General features: G+C 46.2%; 1 protein-coding gene across 1 annotated transcript in view; it reads left to right on the top strand.

The window, feature by feature from the left end:
• Positions 1–6,409: 6,409 nt before the first annotated feature.
• LOC135910469 (E3 ubiquitin-protein ligase MARCHF3-like) overlaps positions 6,410–18,225 on the top strand; it is a 73,866-nt gene continuing 62,050 nt past the window's right edge. Inside the window, exon 1 of the mRNA XM_065442505.2 lies at positions 6,410–6,600. Coding sequence (XP_065298577.1) covers positions 6,453–6,600 — 148 coding nt within the window. The 5' untranslated portion in view covers positions 6,410–6,452. The remainder of the gene's footprint in view (positions 6,601–18,225) is intronic.

Raw genomic sequence — 18,225 nt, 5'->3', positions numbered from 1 at the left:
GCATAAATTCTTGTGCAACTGGCTTCAAGAAACAATGCGCCCGCAGCCATTTCTAGCGCCTGCGCATGACGTCAGCCACTAGCGCAACGCATTCTGGAAACCAAGTATCGCAAGCACAGTCAGCTGGATTTATTTCCCCGAATCCGCCCCAAAGTACTTCAGCGAGGCGTGCGGACATTTCGCCTAGCGACGCAAAATTAAAAGAGAGAGAGAAAGTTTCGTCGTATTGTGTAGGGCAGCTAAGCCGTCATTTTGAGCAGGATTCAAAAGGTATTTATATAACATTATTTTTTTGTATGCATAAAAGAAGACAAAGCTCCATAAATCAAGTAAATCGCAGCCCTAGCTATCCCACACTTAACATTAATTTCCAGATAAGCTTCCGTGGAATGTAAAATTTTCATGACGATTACTTCGAGCTTTATTTGCCTGCTTCTTGTGCCTGCACTGTAATAAAATAAATAATCTGTGATTAAAACGATACGCATCTGACAGCACGTACTGCAAGCGAAATAGATACGCTTAACAGGCTTTCCACACATCACTACGGCGTAGTTTTTCATTGTTTTCCCGCCATTATTATTTCGTCATGGCAAATTTGCTTAATAATATCTTACACGCGTGGCATTATTATTGATATTAAAGACTGTCCTATGGCTCGACTCGAAAAAATACGTAATGAGTATCCTTCCTGTATTGACATATTTCAGAGTTCATTTGCTGTGTTTTGTATAAATGTAGATGATCATGCTCTATGACCGATTCCCTTTTACGCCCTCCTCCTCGTTTTCTGTTTATCGATTAGTTTCTCCACCTCGCATTGTTCCGTCTACCACATATGTGTTCCTTGTACATTTCCTTTTGCGCTGGCGTACTATTTTTTAAGTGCACCAGTGCAAAGGCTCCGTAGCTGTTCCTGGGCGCTATAATAAACATTTGATTGGTTGACTGAGTGATTGATTGATCTTATTATTAATATTATTATTATTATTAGTAGTAGTAGTAGTAGTAGTAGTCTTATTGCTATTTTTGTTTTTGTGCTCGTTGTTATAATCATGGCATGTACCTACAATTGGGGATGGGCCATGAAGCAGTTGGTTGCAGAAAACGCGCCGCCAATAGCTGCAGGATGACGCAAAGAACTAGAATTGGTAAAACTGGGAACAAAAAGAAATTAAATTATGTTATGGGATTTTACGTGCCAAAACCAGTTTCTGATTTGAGGCACGCCGTAGTGAAGGGCTCCGGAAATTTTTACCACCTGGGTTTCCTTATCATGCACCTAAATCTAAGTACAGGGGTGTTTTCGCCCCCATCTAAATGCAGCTGCCGTGGCTGGGATCCGATCCCGCGAACTCGTGCTGAGCAGCCCAACACCATAGCCACTCAGCAACCTTGGCGGGTAAAACTGGGAACAAGAGAACTGAGTATCTGATAATTCAGGCCACATGAATGGATTATTACGTTTTAAAGAAACAGAAAGAAGACTCATTTAACAATTATAAGGACCAAAAATAATTCGAGAGAAATGCTAATAGGTATAGTGGAGAAACTCGAAGTGCCTTGTCATCTTCTTCTGGCATGTACCCACAATCTGGGGTTGGGCAATTGGCGGAATACCATGCTGCGTCATTATTTCCTGTTTAGCTGATCAAGTGCTTCACGTGGTTTACTCAATCTCCCAAACGAAACCAGCTATGGCGTGGGTAATATGTACTGACTCCACGTGCCCGCATCCCGACTCCAGAGAGGCCTAAAACTTACCGAGTACTGAATTACAGGTGTCCCAATTTTCGGAATCTGGCATTTTCAGTACAGGTAAGGAAAGCAAGTGTATTGGTCAAGTAATTATGGGCTGGTACCACACCGATCGAAACAATGAACAAACTCCTGAAAATAGCCACATTCGTGGCAAGTATTGGTATGTGACACAAACGGGGCAAAATACTAGAAATCGTTTAATAAACATAGAACTTCTCTTAAAGCGACACTTTTTGAGACATTGAGTCAAAGCTGCAAAGAATACTAATGGAACACGCAAATAGGGAGCGGTTTTTGAACCGCAGTCTGCTCCAGAAGCAAGTCTGTGTATCCTGAAATATGTTAGTTACAAACGTTATCCATGTATACAGGGTCGCTTCGTAACGTAGCTGGCCCACTAAATTTAGGAAACTTGTTTGAAATAAACGATCGGTGTCCCCTCATACCTGGGGTTTATCTTCCTGTGACATCGTGCGTAGGCTGGACTCTACATTTTACCTCACTGAAGGAACAAATAAAAATGGAAGGATAGACATTAGCGGGCCACATCTCCGTGGCTAGGCAGAATTGCATGCATTTCCGCACTATACCGTCAATATTTTCTTTCCACGTTCACATACGTCGTACTATGGAAAACTCATCATACGGTGAACCAACCGTGCGATATGTACATAACTTGTGGCGTCGTAACCCTTTCAGTAAAGATGTGTACATTGGGGTACATCACTTTGTCTTTGCCAGTTCTGTCTAGTGCGGGCCAATAAAAAACTTCAAATAGTTCGATAAAGGTACATTGAACCCTCTACATACTGATTCCAGCTCCAGATCAGTTCAGCACGCTGATTATTTACACATACGAGCACTTTTGTGCATTCGCGGCCGTGTTTGACGGCATCTTCGACGTGCTGATTCCCATTAGTAACAGCAAAATAATCGTTTTTTTTTCTTGATCGCAATGCTTGTAGGCCAATGACTGACACTTTGGTGTGCTTTCAGCCGGTTGGTCAGTGATTTCTATTTTTAAAAAAACGCGACGTGAATTAGTCTGCACTAAATCGATAATTATTTACACTCTACTTATGAGTACTGACTGCAAAGCGTACGAAGCATCATCCCACCACCCTGACTTTACTTCAGTGAAGTCAACAACGCTTCGGGAAAAAAAAAACTGAACCAAATTTGGCATTGTAACAGTCTACAAATTTTTGGCTGAGAGGGTTGGCCCGATCTGATGTGACAGAAACTCTATACTCTTACCACGTTTCGCCGGCACTGTATAGCGTGCCGTGACCACTTGGCTGCTTCGTTTGGAAGACATGCACTTCTGCCATATTACTTTTGTTTTTTAGCATCCACACACCATTGTAAGCTTGCGTTCCACATTTTACTTCACTCTACACTTAGTTTGCTTTCAATGATTGGTGTCATTAAATTAGTGGTTCTTCTTTTAATTTCATGCGGGACTGGTCATTTACCGTGCTACTTTCGTTTTTCTCTGCCACTTTTTTTTGGTGGAATGACTAGCCCTTGAATCATTAAACACGGCTGAGTAAAATGATTAACAATTTTCTCTTCAACAGAAGTATCTTGGAAGAACCAGGGAAACATCAATCATGTTGCATTGTGCCTTAAAGCGGTCTATAAATATCGCCCGTCGTGGCACGTGTGCGCTCCTTACTTCGAGCAAAAAAGAAAAATAAGCGTATTCTAAAACTCGCAAACCGAAGTCGTGACATTCCAAGCGCACAGGCGAATACTTATGCCGCTGCTTGGGTGCACAAATCGTTTTGCTTCTTCCATTCGGTTGTCCCTGCATTACTTCGACTTAGTACATAATTTGTTCAGCTTTAGTTCTAACACCCTGGCACTGCGAGGTATTTTAATGTGAAGGATGGGGAAAATGTCTCTTTGCTCAAGTAATCGCCGTTCACACTTTGCCTCTCTGTGGACCCGCAGCACTGCGAAAGCGATAGACTAGATTGTGTTTACTGTTTTATTCTTCGGTTATTCCGTCATTACTCCGTACGTTTCATTTCATTTTCTTTTACTTCTAATTTTAACTTCTTCTAAGGCCGCAATAAAGATTTGCAATAAGACTTTCTTTGTTTTATAGGCGCCAGTATTTCTTACGGCAGAAACCAAATAAAATGATAGACGCCTGTTTACTGGATAAATACCAGGGAAGACCGGTGCAGAGGTCAATGCGTTTAGTGTCTATAGGTAAGACGGCAGACGTGGATGGCGGCCCCGACTGCTCGGCTGGCGGGCGCAGCCCGCGTGAAGGCCCGGCCACGTCCTCAGCGGGAGATCCAGCATTGCCCCTGTGCACTAACGTTTTTGTAGAAACTAATTTTAATTTCTGGATTTATGTGTACTATCTGCGAACCATCCGTACGCATATTTGGCGCGATAAACGCCATAGCGCAACATTTGGTAGACCCATAAAAAGTAAAAGACAAGTGACAATTAATCCTAGAGTCACCCAAAGTACTAAGTCGCATTGAAACTGCTCTTTTTTTTCGTTCTGATTTGAACAGAACATTTTCAGGTCATTTAGCAGCACCTAGGGTAATTGGTCGTATCGTTTGGTTTTATTATAGTACAAACTGTAAGGTGAAAACTTCGTAAAATGTTTAACTGCATCTTCCATTTCGACTGCACAATCGTCCCAGTTTGTCAGGAGCTGAGGATGCAGCTCGGACGTTTCCATTCTCAGCTGTCAGGACTGCGCAAGTGCAGTTACCGGGTTGCTAAAGCGCACAGTGTGTCTCACACCAATAACAGGCGGGACTTCGTGCCGTGTGAAAACAGTGCGGTGTACTGGCTCCCTCTGTCAGGTGCATCTGATAGCTAGACGGGCCACGTTAAACGACAGACAAATGGTCACCTTAGCACGCATGCTGCAAGGGGTGTGCTTGTGAAACGCTCCATCAAGATTGTGACGCCGAACTCCAGTGACAAAATCGGAGCACGAACGGTTCGAAACTTTTCACACTTTTTTGCAGCCAGCCTTTTCTAATGGCATACCGAAAGCAGATCTCGAGCCGAGACCGCCCAGTGAAGCAGTCGGGAGCGCTCTGCACAAACGAATGGATTCGACAGGAAGCGCGCGTGACGTACACGCCCTTTTTAACGAAATATGGCTTGCTCACTATAAACCAGATGGAGCTTGCAGTGCACCCAGCCATTTCTAGTCTCAGCGAGGGTTCGACTCCCGGTCACAGCAGCCGCGCTCCGATAGGGGTAAGATGCAAACTACTCCTGCACTTCAATTTAGATCCCCTTTAAATAAAACAGCATCAGGTGGTCCATATGAGCACAAATTGGCGGACAAGTTCGTTCAACCTATTAAAGCAGCAGCTCAGGAAAGACAAGGACACAAGAAACGTAAAACTAACGCCGCAAGCAGTGAATAACTTGAGTTTTATTGGTGACGAATCGACATTTTTAGGTGCAGAATATTGGTGTGGTAAGCGTGGAAAACAACAAGGTCAAAAAACACAATTAAATATATGTTATGGCATCTCTGTTCTGTTACCATCCATAAAAGTGACATGGTCAAATTTATTTATGCATCACTGCACGGGAATTGAAGTTCTTTATCGAACAGCAATTGAAGGGGAGTTGACACTTTTGTCTTGGTCTACATCAGCACAATACAATAACAGCAAAGAAAAAACTGTAACCAACCATCATGCGAGATTTTAGAAACCGCAGCAATTAGCAGGCATGGTACTAAATGCGTCAGCGTTACCTATACCGAGCCACCTCGAGAGAAGCTAACACGTGCGCCGGCGGCATGCACAGATGGCATGCGGCTGCTCAGCCGATAGGCTGCATTTCATGCGGAAATTTAAAACTGTATTTTGATCACTCATTCTTTATTATCATGCCTGATGATTATGTGACCATTGCACTCGCACTGAACTAGTACTTTATGCCTATAGATTTGTGCGTACCATGTAGTAAACGTTTGTTGGAAGCAGCACATCGCTTCATGTCTCTTCTGTCATCCTTTGAGTCCTTGCATGTCCTAGTGCGATAGATAATTATGACGAATCACCAACTTGCTCAAGTTCAGAGCCGGGAGTCACAGGCATTCTGGGGATTTTTCTTTTTCATTTAGCCTCCTTCGAAATATGGCGGTGTGTGTATGTGTGTGTGTACGCGTGCCCGCCATATGGAAGGTAAAAATAAAATGTTGCGTTATGAGTAAATGTTTTATTATGCAGCTGCGTCATCATTGGAAATTTAGCCTTTCTGATAGCAGCGGTGGGACAGTTGTATTTCCGTTTCTTCGTTTGCCCATGTTTGCGTGAAAAATTCCCAAGTGTCCAAATGTTTTTTTTTTTGTCATTTCTTGCCCAGTCCCCACTTTCTCTCGACACTGCTCCACTGCTTTCTCAAGGGTGCTTGGAGGAAAAAACTGGCCTTACTGAGTGTAATCTCTTATTGCTTGTTCTTTCCATTGAAATGTGTTTACCTCGTGGTAGTTTATTTTATTTCGGAGGCTAATCAGGGTAAAGATTTTCAAATTTTTTTCTCCAATTGCTCTTCTTTCCATCTTTCTGACTATATTATAGCAAAAATTTAGTTTGGGAGGCTTTCGGTTTGTTGGCCAATTTCATCTCAGGCCTGTGCCGTTAGGGTGAGTGAGAAGAAGAACGGAGGCAACAACGAGACGAAGCAGAATGTGGAAGAGAAAGAAGATCACAAGGAAAAGAAGAATGGCGATCCGGCGACACGTCCTGTCAATACCTCAGACGGGGCCCGTGTTCTGCCGGCTTTGCTTCAAAGGGCAGGAAATGGACGCACTTATGGTGGCCTGCCTCTGTACGGGTGAGTCCTGCACAGCCTGTACTTTGTAGCTAGCAAGCGAGCTTTGTGGCTCACAGAGAGTGCAGCGAGGCACCCACATTCGTGCCCTTGAAGTAAGGTCAGGTGGGAGTTAATTGTATTGCATAGCTATGACTGAGGACGACGACCACGAATGAAAAAAAGAAAAATAAATAAGACCCACTGACGATGAAAACATGCGCTGCGTAGCAGGGGTACGTGAATTGAATTCTAGGGTTTTACGAACCAAAACCACGATTTAATTATGAGGCATGCCGTAGTGGGGGACTCCAGATTAATGTTGACCATCAAGAGATCTCTAACACGCGCTCAGTGCATGGGACACGGGTGTCTTTGCATTTCGCACCCATCGAAACGCGACCGCTGCGGCTGGGATTCAATCCCGCGACCTCGTGCTTAGCAGCTTAACGCCTTAGACGCTAAGCCGCCGTGGCGGGTGGGGTCCGTGTTAAAATAAGCCTAAGAGATTTTACGTCCTATATGCTCTTTTCAGGCAATAACAACAATATCAGGTATATCCCACTCTTGTTCGAGTAACACTACTAAAGCACAACCTTTTCTTTCAACAGAACCACGTACATTTCAAGCTCACGCGACCTGCCGTAGTTGTCGAGTGCCTGTTGTATTACACTGCTAAGGACAAGGTCGCCTCTTCGATTCGTGACTGTGGCGACTGAATTCTGACCGAGCCAAAAATAAAGAAAGAAAGAGCGAGAGAGAGAGAGAGAAAATGAAATCCGCTCAGTTATCGTTATTTTGTTGCGCACTAAAATTCCCTTCTTCAGGCACTGTGCGATATATTGTTTACACAGAAGGATGTACTGCGCTCTCCGGGAAGGGTACTACCGCGAGCGTGCGCAAGACGTGTGTAGTAATAGGGGCGATAAGGCAAATGAAGTATTGTGAACTGATTTTGCCATGAGCCGAGCTACCATGATCTCAACAAAGGTGCTCTCCTTATAGAGAGTTCTAGATTAGAGGACGTAAGCGGCTTGCGTACGCAGTAAACGCAGTGCCGTGGCCCCTAGTTGTTGCCTACGCAAGCCACTTGCGTCCCCTAATCTAAAGCTCTGTAATGCCTCGACCAATCCCCGCCTCCCACATTCCACCCCTGCTTTCTCCTTTTCTAAAGGGAAAAACTCACGTGACGTCACGAGCCCAGCCTCTTTCTTTTCTGCTCTTTTTTCCATTTTTTCTCTAGCCGTGTGACGCATTTCAGGTGGCAGTTTTACACGCTCTGCATTTCATGGATCTCATCGTGTTCGCCTGGCTGCTAGTTAGTTCTCTGCTATAGGCGGAACATGTGTCACTCAAAGCGAAAGCTATGACTTGGTCCCCGCTGGTGAGAAGAATATGCTTCTTGCGAAAAGAAAATGTACATGCGCGGGATTTCGTTTCAGTTTATCGCTTGGTGGGCTTATAGCGTTCGTTCGAAATTTGCATATCCATCAAGCAAAGCGACTTTAAAGCACAGGTTCAAATTCACGCGCCAACTAATTTTCAGTATATTCTGGTTAGTTCACGTTCAAAATTTAGGCTTCGATGGAGTAATGAATTTCGGACACCTAGGTGAATGTACTGGACACTTTCAGTCGAACGAACTAGGCAACCATATTTAGGGTTGGGAATCATCCATCCCCTCTCTCTCTCTCTCTTTCTCCATCTGTTTCGCTCTCAAACGGCGAGAAACCATATTTAGCGTTGGGATTAATCCAGCCTCTCTCTCTCCATCTGTTTTGCTCTCAAACAACCAGAAACCGTCCTAGCATGTAGTTCCAAGTTGAAAAAAAAAAAACACTTGTTACAAACGAAATATTTTTTTTTAAATTTCATTTCAATATCTAATCTGTATCCCAATCCTCCGGTGCCTTTTGGGCGCTTTGTGCTTGCCCTCGAAAGAAGTCATGTGGGTCCCTTACTCGGAAGCCCATTCAATTTCTGAGTTTTTTTTTTCGCGCTCAGGCATTAATTGCATATGCGGGCGCTTTGATCTCACACAAAACAAACCATAGAGCTTTAATTAGGTATTGAGTTTCGTAAGCTTCGCCGCTAATGAAGTGATTTGCAAGTCACTCTGGGGCCCCTAATTCAACCAAGGACTTTGGTTGAGAACCATTCGAGGGGCTAGCGCGACGCTATGGCGGCAGTAACGAAGCAGACTCTTGACGGCCGCTGACGGCTGTTGACGCGCAAACCACGTTCCCGCCGCAACTGTACAGCGCGAGTCTTAGCATAGTAAACACCACTTTAAGGAAAAGATGGTGACCTTGATAAGCTCCATATCTTAAACTTCTCCACTCGCGGTGGAAATGCAGTGGCTACGGCGTTGCGCTGCTCAACTTGACGTCGTGCGTATTAGAGATCCCTTGACATACCCATATGATATGGTATAATAATAATATTTGGGGTTTTACGTGCCAAAACCACTTTCTGATTATGAGGCACGCCGTAGTGGAGGACTCCGGAAATTTCGACCACCTGGGGTTCTTTAACGTGCACCTAAATCTAAGTACACGGGTGTTTTCGCATTTCGCCCCCATCGAAATGCGGCCGCCGTGGCCGGGATTCGATCCCGCGACCTCGTGCTCAGCAGCCCAAGATATGGTATAAGGTAGCTCGCTCTGTAGAGAAAAGACAAAGGGATTGTGAAATGGTGGGGTACATCGTGTGGAGGAGCGTGCATGAGCTGAGGATAGGTGTTGGTTTGGAGTGGCCTCCAGGCCCTGGCTTCAACTCTGCTGAGGGATGGGTGTGGTTGCCGCATCGTTCTTCTCTAAATGCGGTAGTGTTGAAGGAATTCGTAGTAAGTGTGTAGTGCTTGTGGACTTGGGTCCTCTGCCATCTGTTGCAGTGCCCGGTAGAAGTGACATCGGGCCATCGTGTGCGCACGATGATTTCCGCTGATGGCATCGTGTCCCGGTGTCCAGATTTTCATGGTGCGGAGTATTCAGTTGAGGCGGTTGAGGATATCGCATGCTACTTAAGAATATGTATTCCCTCATCCTGTCTCCATGCCGAAATGGCGAGGCCAATGGAAGCCTATTCTGTTGCGGTGGCGTTGTGCGCGCGAGCGGAGGCAGATGCCAGTTCCTCCTGTCTGTGTCCTGCCACGCTTATTACAACGACCTCCGCATTCGGGTACTTGGCCGCATCTTTCCAGCGAGCATCCTGTTTGTATTGCTTTCGCTGCTGCTTGACTCCTGCCCAACTGATATTCTAGGTGCATGTTACGCGAAATAGGGACCACAGTTATTGCTTATGTAGTTGAGGACTACTTCTTGACTGTTCGTTGTCATTACGGGGTATTGCAACCTGCGAAGAGTTGTTCTGCCCGTTCTATATATATGAACCTGGCAACGTTTAACGCTAGAACGTTACCTAGTGAGGCGAGTCTAGCAGTGCTATTGGAGGAATTAGAGGGCAGTAAATGGGATATAATAGGGCTTAGTGAAATTAGGAGGCCAAAAGAAGCATGTACACTGCTAAAAAGAGGACACATCCTGTGCTACCAGGGTTTAGGGGAGAGACAAGAACTAGGAGTCGGATTCCTGATTAATAAGAATATAGCTGGTAACATACAGGAATTCTATAGCATTAACGACAGGGTGGCAGGTCTTGTCGTGAAACTTAATAAGAGGTACAAAATGAAGATTGTACAGGCCTACGCCCCTACATCCAGTCATGATGACCAGGAAGTCGAAAGCTTCTATGAAGATGTGGAATCGGCGATGGGTAGAGTGAAAACTAAATACACTATACTAATGGGCGACTTTAATGCCAAGGTAGGCAAGAAGCAGGCTGAAGACAAGGCCGTGGGGGAATATGGCATAGGCACTAGGAATAGCGGGGGAGAGTTATTAGTAGAGTTTGCTGAACAGAATAATATGAGGATAATGAATACCTTCTTCCGCAAGCGGGATAGCCGAAAGTGGACGTGGAGGAGCCCGAACGGCGAGACTAGAAATGAAATAGACCTCATACTCTGCGCTAACCCTGGCATCATACAAGATGTGGACGTGCTCGGCAAGGTGCGCTGCAGTGACCACAGGATGGTAAGAACTCGAATTAGCCTAGACCTGAGAAGGGAACGGAAGAAACTGGTACATAAGAAGCCAATCAATGAGTTAGCGGTAAGAGGGAAAATAGAGGAATTCCAGATGAAGCTACAGAACAGGTATTCGGCTTTAACTCAAGAAGAGGACCATAGTGTTGAAGCAATGAACGACAATCTTATGGGCATCATTAAGGAGTGTGCAATGGAAGTCGCTGGTAATTCCGTTAGGCAGGATACTAGTAAACTATCGCAGGAGACGAAAGATCTGATCAAGAAACGCCAATGTATGAAAGCCTCTAACCCTACAGCTAGAATAGAACTGGCAGAACTTTCGAAGTTAATCAACAAGCGTAAGATAGCTGACATAAGGAAGTATAATATGGATAGAATTGAACATGCTCTCAGGAACGGAGGAAGCCTAAAAACAGTGAAGAAGAAACTGGGAATTGGCAAGAATCAGATGTATGCGTTAAGAGACAAAGCCGGCAATATCATTACTAATATGGATGAGATAGTTCAAGTGGCTGAGGAATTCTATAGAGATTTATACAGTACCAGTGGCACCCACGACGATAATGGAAGAGAAAATAGTCTAGACGAATTCGAAATCCCACAGGTAACGCCGGAAGAAGTAAAGAAAGCATTGGGAGATATGCAAAGGGGGAAGGCAGCTGGGGAGGATCAGGTAACAGCAGATTTGTTGAAGGATGGTGGGCAGATTGTTCTAGAGAAACTGGCCACCTTGTATACGCAATGCCTCATAACGTCGAGCGTACCGGAATCTTGGAAAAACGCTAACATAATCCTAATCCATAAGAAAGGGGACGCCAAAGACTTGAAAAATTATAGACCGATAAGCTTGCTGTCTGTTGCCTACAAACTATTTACTAAGGTAATCGCAAATAGAATCAGGAACACCTTAGACTTCTGTCAACCAAAGGACCAGGCAGGATTCCGTAAAGGCTACTCAGCAATAGACCATATTCACACTATCAATCAGGTTATAGAGAAATGTGCGGAATATAACCAACCCTTATATATAGCTTTCATTGATTACAAGAAAGCATTTGATTTTGTCGAAACCTCAGCAGTCATGCAGGCATTACGGAATCAGGGTGTAGACGAGCCGTATGTAAAAATACTGAAAGATATCTATAGCGGCTCCACAGCCACCGTAGTCCTCCGTAAAGCAAGCAACAAAATCCCAATAAAGAAATGCGTCAGGCAGGGAGATACGATCTCTCCAATGCTATTCACAGCGTGTTTACAGGAGGTATTCAGAGACCTGGATTGGGAAGAAATGGGGATAAAAGTTAATGGAGAATACCTTAGTAACTTGCGATTCGCTGATGATATTGCCTTGCTTAGTAACTGAGGGGACCTATTGCAATACATGCTCACTGACCTGGAGAGGCAAAGCAGAAGAGTGAGTCTAAAAATTAATCTGCAGAAAACTAAAGTAATGTTTAACACTCTCGGAAGAGAACAGCAATTTACAATAGGCAGTGAGGCACTGGAAGTCGTAAGGGAATACGTCTACTTAGGGCAGTGACGGTGGATCCGGATCATGAGACGGAAATAATCAGAAGATTAAGAATGGGCTGGGGTGCGTTTGGCAGGCTTTCTCAGATCATGAACAGCAGGTTGCCATTATCCCTCAAGAGAAAAGTATATAATAGCTGTGTCTTACCAGTACTCACCTACGGGGCAGAAACCTGGAGGCTTACGAAAAGGGTTCTACTGAAATTGAGGACGACGCAACGAGCTATGGAAAGAAGAATGATAGGTGTAACGTTAAGGGATAAGAAAAGAGCAGATTGGGTGAGGGAACAAACGCGAGTTAATGACATCTTAGTTGAAATCAAGAAAAAGAAATGGGCATGGGCAGGACATGTAATGAGGAGGGAAGATAACCGATGGTCATTAAGGGTTACGGACTGGATCCCAAGGGAAGGGAAGGGTAGCAGGGGGCGACAGAAAATTAGGTGGGCGGATGAGATTAAGAAGTTTGCAGGCATGGCATGGCCACAATTAGTACATGACCCACGGCCTTGTCTTCAGCCTGCTTCTTGCCTACCTTGGCATTAAAGTCGCCCATTAGTATAGTGTATTTAGTTTTCACTCTACCCATCGCCGATTCCACATCTTCATAGAAGCTTTCGACTTCCTGGTCATCATGACTGGATGTAGGGGCGTAGGCCTGTACAATCTTCATTTTGTACCTCTTATTAAGTTTCACAACAAGACCTGCCACCCTCTCATTAATGCTATAGAATTCCTGTATGTTACCAGCTATATTCTTAATAATCAGGAATCCGACGCCTAGTTCTCTCCGCTAAGCCCCGGTAGCACAGGACGTGCCCGCTTTTTAGCACTGTATATGCTTCTTTTGGCCTCCTAACTTCACTGAGCCCTCTGATATCCCATTTACTGCCCTCTAATTCCTCCAATAGCACTGCTAGACTCGCCTCACGAGATAACGTTCTAGCGTTAAACGTTGCCAGGTTCATATTCCAATGGCGGCCTGTCCGGAGCCAGTGATTCTTAGCACCCTCTGCTCCGTGGCAGGTCTGACGGCCGCCGTGGTCAGTTGCTTCACAGCTGCTGGGCACTGAGGGCCGGGGTTTGATTGTGTTGTTCATATAGGAGGTTGTGGCCAAGTACTGCACCAGGGTGGCCAATCCTGCTCTGGTGAGGGAGTGCGTTACCGGTTCTGGTCACCGGGATCAGGCCACACTCCAGGCCTGTTTATGCAATTTTATCAACACGCGGACCTTTTTTTTCTTTTCTTTTTTTTAATCCGGTGGAAAATTGCCGGCACCGGGATTCGAACCACGGACCTCTTGCACGCGAGGCGGGTGTTCTACCTCTACGCCACCGCTGCACCCTGTATAACATGTGAACCCCTAATGTGCGGAGTGTTTGGACTCTAGGTATAGGCTTTCGGTTGGGGTGTATTTCAACGGCCTCTCTACCTGTGCTTTTAACAGCGGAGCTGTTTAAGCTTTTAGTTCCGCCATGGAGCGTTATCAGAAAATTCAGCCCACCTGTGCGCCACCTCACGTTGCCTAGCAACCACCTGCGAGAGCACCTCCGAGCAACCTCCGAGCCACGTAACCTCCTCGCACCCTATGCGCGTAAGGCGGAGTCCTGATGTCACAGGCGAGTAAAAGCTCAGAACAACCGTCGCGACGACACACCTCTCGTTTCCTCTACTCTGTGCGTACGTGCTGCTGCCATGTGAAGACCGAAGAAAGTCCGGACGCGCGAAGAAGAAACGGCTTACCAGGAAGAGCGCCGTACTGCCAAGCGAGAAGTGATGCGTCGCCACTGAGCTGATCCGGAACACCGTGCCGAAGCTGCGACTGAGAAGAGGCGATGCCGAGTCGAGGATCCCGAGTTTCAGTCCAGGGAACGAAAGAGTCAGCGCCTGAACGCTCGACGTCGCCGAGAAAGCAATCCCGGCCTGCGACTGCTTGAAAACTTAAGCCGTCAAGCACACCGAGACAACAACTTAGCAAAACCTAGCATAAACTCGCAAAACCTTGAAACAACTTAGCCAAGCCTACCATAACCTCGCAAAACCTGCAAACAACTTAGGCAAACCACGTAAAAGCTAGGTGATCTCAAGCTCCGCTGTTTAATCCAACGTTGCACTACTAGTGCGAGCTGCGCACGTTTTTTCTTCTGGTTTTCTGTTTGAGGATGAGGGGCTTGGATTTTCCTGGGAAACATTAGAGGCTGCACTCTTCGGCTTATTCGGTGACAGCGTCTGCTGCCGCATGTAGGGACTTCTCCATCCGAGCCTCGAGTTATCGAAGTGATAACATATTCCGCATGTACTTATTGCGTGACGAACGTGTGGGAGCTTCTCTAGACACTCTGGGTAGTCTTTCTTGGCAACGTTGAAGAGAAAAGGTGGTAAGAGCGGTCCCTGAAAAGTGCCTCTATTTGGACTTGTATCTCCTATATTCTTAGGGTATCCACACCTACCGTTGTCATGAGGTCTGTTACGAACGCTCGCATGTAATTGTAGATTCGTTGGCTGCAATTTAGCTGCAATAAGTTTGTTTTTTTTTAAGATGGTCTCATGAGCTACGTTGTCAAGTGCTCCTTAAGATCCAGTACGAGTATGCATTTTCCATGTGTGGTGACATGGTCCAGTACTTCCTTCAATTGGAATAATACATCTTAAGTCGACAAATGCGGCTTGAAGTAATACATTCGATCAGGAAAGAAACCCGTGCCATCCACGTGAGGCTTCAGGCGATAGAACACCGTGCTTTCGAAAAGTTCAGGGAAATGGTCAGGGATATGGGTCACATGTCAGTGAGGCCTGGAGGCTTGCCTGGTTTTGGTATTCGTACTATGTGGGCATGCTTCCATTTCTTTGGTGGTGGTGTTACCGCTTCCCAATGGCTTTTACAGAAAGTCATAAGGGCTTATATCGAATGAGTCGTCATCCAGGTTTCTGAGGATTTAAGTTGTGAGCCCGTCTTGCCCGGGCGATGTGTTTTAAGTTAGGGAGTAAAGCTCTGTCCAGACTTCCGGCGTTTCGTAGGGGTGATATGGACATTCATTTGGTTTCGCACTATAGTTTGGTATGAATGTTTTTTTCCGTGTGGTTGCCGCTGTATTGGGCCTCTTGCTCTCGCAGGATCTCTTCATCTGATCCTGGTTGGTTGCGAAGCATGCGTCTCATTGTGCGCGTGATTTGTCGCTTGCGATTTGTTGGGCCGAGCTGGTGTTTGAGTATTGTTTAAGTTTTGGACATGCTGAGCTTTCCGCTCAGGCTGGAGCACATTTCCTGCCAATTTTGGCTTACCAAAACAATAGCGTTTTCTTCCGCCTGTTGTGTAGGGGCCGCGATGCACAATTTTAGTACTGTAGTATGTTTTAACGCGAAAGGATTTTATGCCGGGATCCACCATCAACTTCCTGTAATGGATGTGATGTAGGCGCGAACGCGTAAAATATGCTCGCTCTTGACAGTGATGGCGCCGCCATCTAGGAGCAGTGGAGTGAAGTACTGCATCATGACACTAATGAGCGCCGACAGTGAGCACTTCGGAAGTGCCAGCGCAACGGAGGCTCCAACGTGGTGAAGCCTGGTGTAGGCGGTGTAGGCCTTTTGCCGAGGTGACAACGAAGTTTCCGCGCATAGTTGGTCTTTCGCTTCTGTATTAGCCTGTGAAGCCTCGTCACATATGGAGTGGAGCTTCCACATGAATCACCAGTGCTTACACGCCGCCTACTGCTTCGCCTGCGATAGCACAAACTAAGAAAACTGTTGCGCTAAGCGGCACAAAAAGCCAACGACGACGACGGGCGAATCTCGCTCTGGTCCGGCCAGAGAGAGAGACGCCAGCGTGAAGCAAAACACCTGCGCGCGTTTTCGGCGCACGCTGCAAACTCTGCCACTTGCATTCCTGAAGCTAAACGGGTCGCAACTCAAGTGACAGTCCAAGACACTACGGAGACGCCCCAATATGCTCGTACGTCAGCCGGAGCAACTCGCCAACAGGACGCCGCGCGCCAAACAAACCTGCAATACGTTCGCCAGACGTAAATCGTGCGCCATTTGATGCAGCCGACCGTGACTTGACGAAGCAATTTACTAACAATCCGTTCGGTTTCGCTTGTACATTTTGAGAACGCCTGTAGTTTATGGCGGATTTGCACAGTGCTCCGGTGCGTGAAATGTAGTGCCTGCGGGTGATGCTTCACGGTCGCAAGTCATTCGACAACTTTCGCTTGTGCGGCAATTGTCGCGGATCCCTGTGCTGCGGTAGGGTGCCGCTGATGGCTACTTGCAATGGTTTCACAAACCAACAGTACTCAACCCATCTCCCGCCTCTCTATTGCATTGCCGAGCGCCTAATATCGCCCAGATTGCCGTTCATGCAGATAAGACGCCTGCGGAATGCTGTTGGCAACTTCGGTGTCGTCGCCCAGGTTTTCAACGTGCTGGTTGACGTTCACACAATGGGGAAGTCGCTGCCGAGGCACTTACATGATGAGCACGCCATCAATGTGCCCATGAAGTGGCACATTATACACAAGTCATCCTACCTAACCGGGATCATGAAGAAAAAAAAAACGTGCAACAGCTTCTGTGAAGGCCAGGTTTCTCTCTCATGTTCCACCAATTCCTCCTATGAAAGAGGAATCAACCATATTTTTCTTGCATGCGCCCTCTTTTCAGAAGGCATCTAGGAGCGTCTCACGTATGCACGATGTATGTGTCCACCATCGAATTTTCCGTGATGAGGTGCATCCGCTTCGAGTATTTCCTGATCGACTCTTTCAGCTAGCTCGTCCATTGTTGCAGCGATGTGATATCCTCCTTTTTTTTTGCACTCTCGCTTTCTGAACTGCCGTCAAATCCGTCAATAGGATCTGATTGATGCGTTCCTGTGTGTGCTTAAGCGAAATGGCGACCTCCAGGATGTGGTGGTCGCCACCCAGCGTTTCTTCCGTATTTCTCCATGTGGGTTTTTCGTGTTTCTTGATAAGGTCTGGACACGTGTCCCTTGATACACTATTCCCCACTTCAATTGGAAAGTCTGGTTCTGTGAGGAGTGTGAGTGCGTCTTTTTTATTGGGCGAGTGAATGGCGTTTCCTTTCCTTGAAGTGATGTTGTAAAGCCAAGTCCCCTAGTACAAGTAGCGTGTTGTTTTTGGTGAAGACGCGTCGTGCCTTCCTGTCTGCCGGCAGTATATGTACAAATACTTGGTCAGTCTCACTGCTCTCCAGTGTTTGATGTATTGCTGTTAGCCTGCGGAAGACTGCTGCTACTCGTGCATCTGTGTTCGCCATGTACGCTTCATATCTGGACACCGTGGACCTCGTGCCTGTTTCCTGTAATGCGATAACCAGCGGGGGAGGGCTTTGGTGGGGTGTATGTATTGTTGTAGTGTGGCTTCCTGCAATTCCACTGCCATACATGGAGTCCGTGTGCGTGATTGTTGCGCTTACTCTCCACTGAGGGGTAATGGTGCGTTCTCTATGAACCCATCCAGATCGTCGACGCTCGAGTTCGCATTCGGCTTCTTTCTTTTTTTTTCCTTTAACAGTAAGGTTATTCGATAGCTGCTTGCGGAAGGTTAGAAGTTGTTCCTGAAGTTTTTCATGGGGAATTGTTGAAGTTGTTCTATTTGCGTGCCACTCGGCTGCATCTGGAGCTGTTCCTGCAGCTGCAGCTGTTGTTGTAGCTTTTGAAAGAGAGAAGTTTCCATCTGCTGAAACAGTTTGACGGACGACGGAGGGGTAGTGGGGAGGGATTTGGAGGATTCAGATGATAGAGAATGGAGGTGTTGCGGGCAGGTGGTCCCTACTGCCTGACTTTCCGCTAGCGACACTTTTAGTTCGGCTATTTCTTCATTTGCGGCTTTTATGTTACATATGGCCTCTTTTAGTCCTGCAGTCTGTCTTTCTCTGATCTTTTTTTTTTATTTCCCTGATATTTCCCTAGTCAATCTTAAATCCCTTGCGTGGTTCTCGCTCTCCTCTTTGAATTGTTTACGGAGTTCGTCTATAAAAACGGGGATTG

The sequence above is a fragment of the Dermacentor albipictus genome, chromosome 1 (genome assembly GCF_038994185.2).
Source record: "Dermacentor albipictus isolate Rhodes 1998 colony chromosome 1, USDA_Dalb.pri_finalv2, whole genome shotgun sequence".
NCBI lineage: Eukaryota > Metazoa > Arthropoda > Arachnida > Ixodida > Ixodidae > Dermacentor > Dermacentor albipictus.
This window is presented reverse-complemented; position numbering and strand designations above follow the sequence as displayed.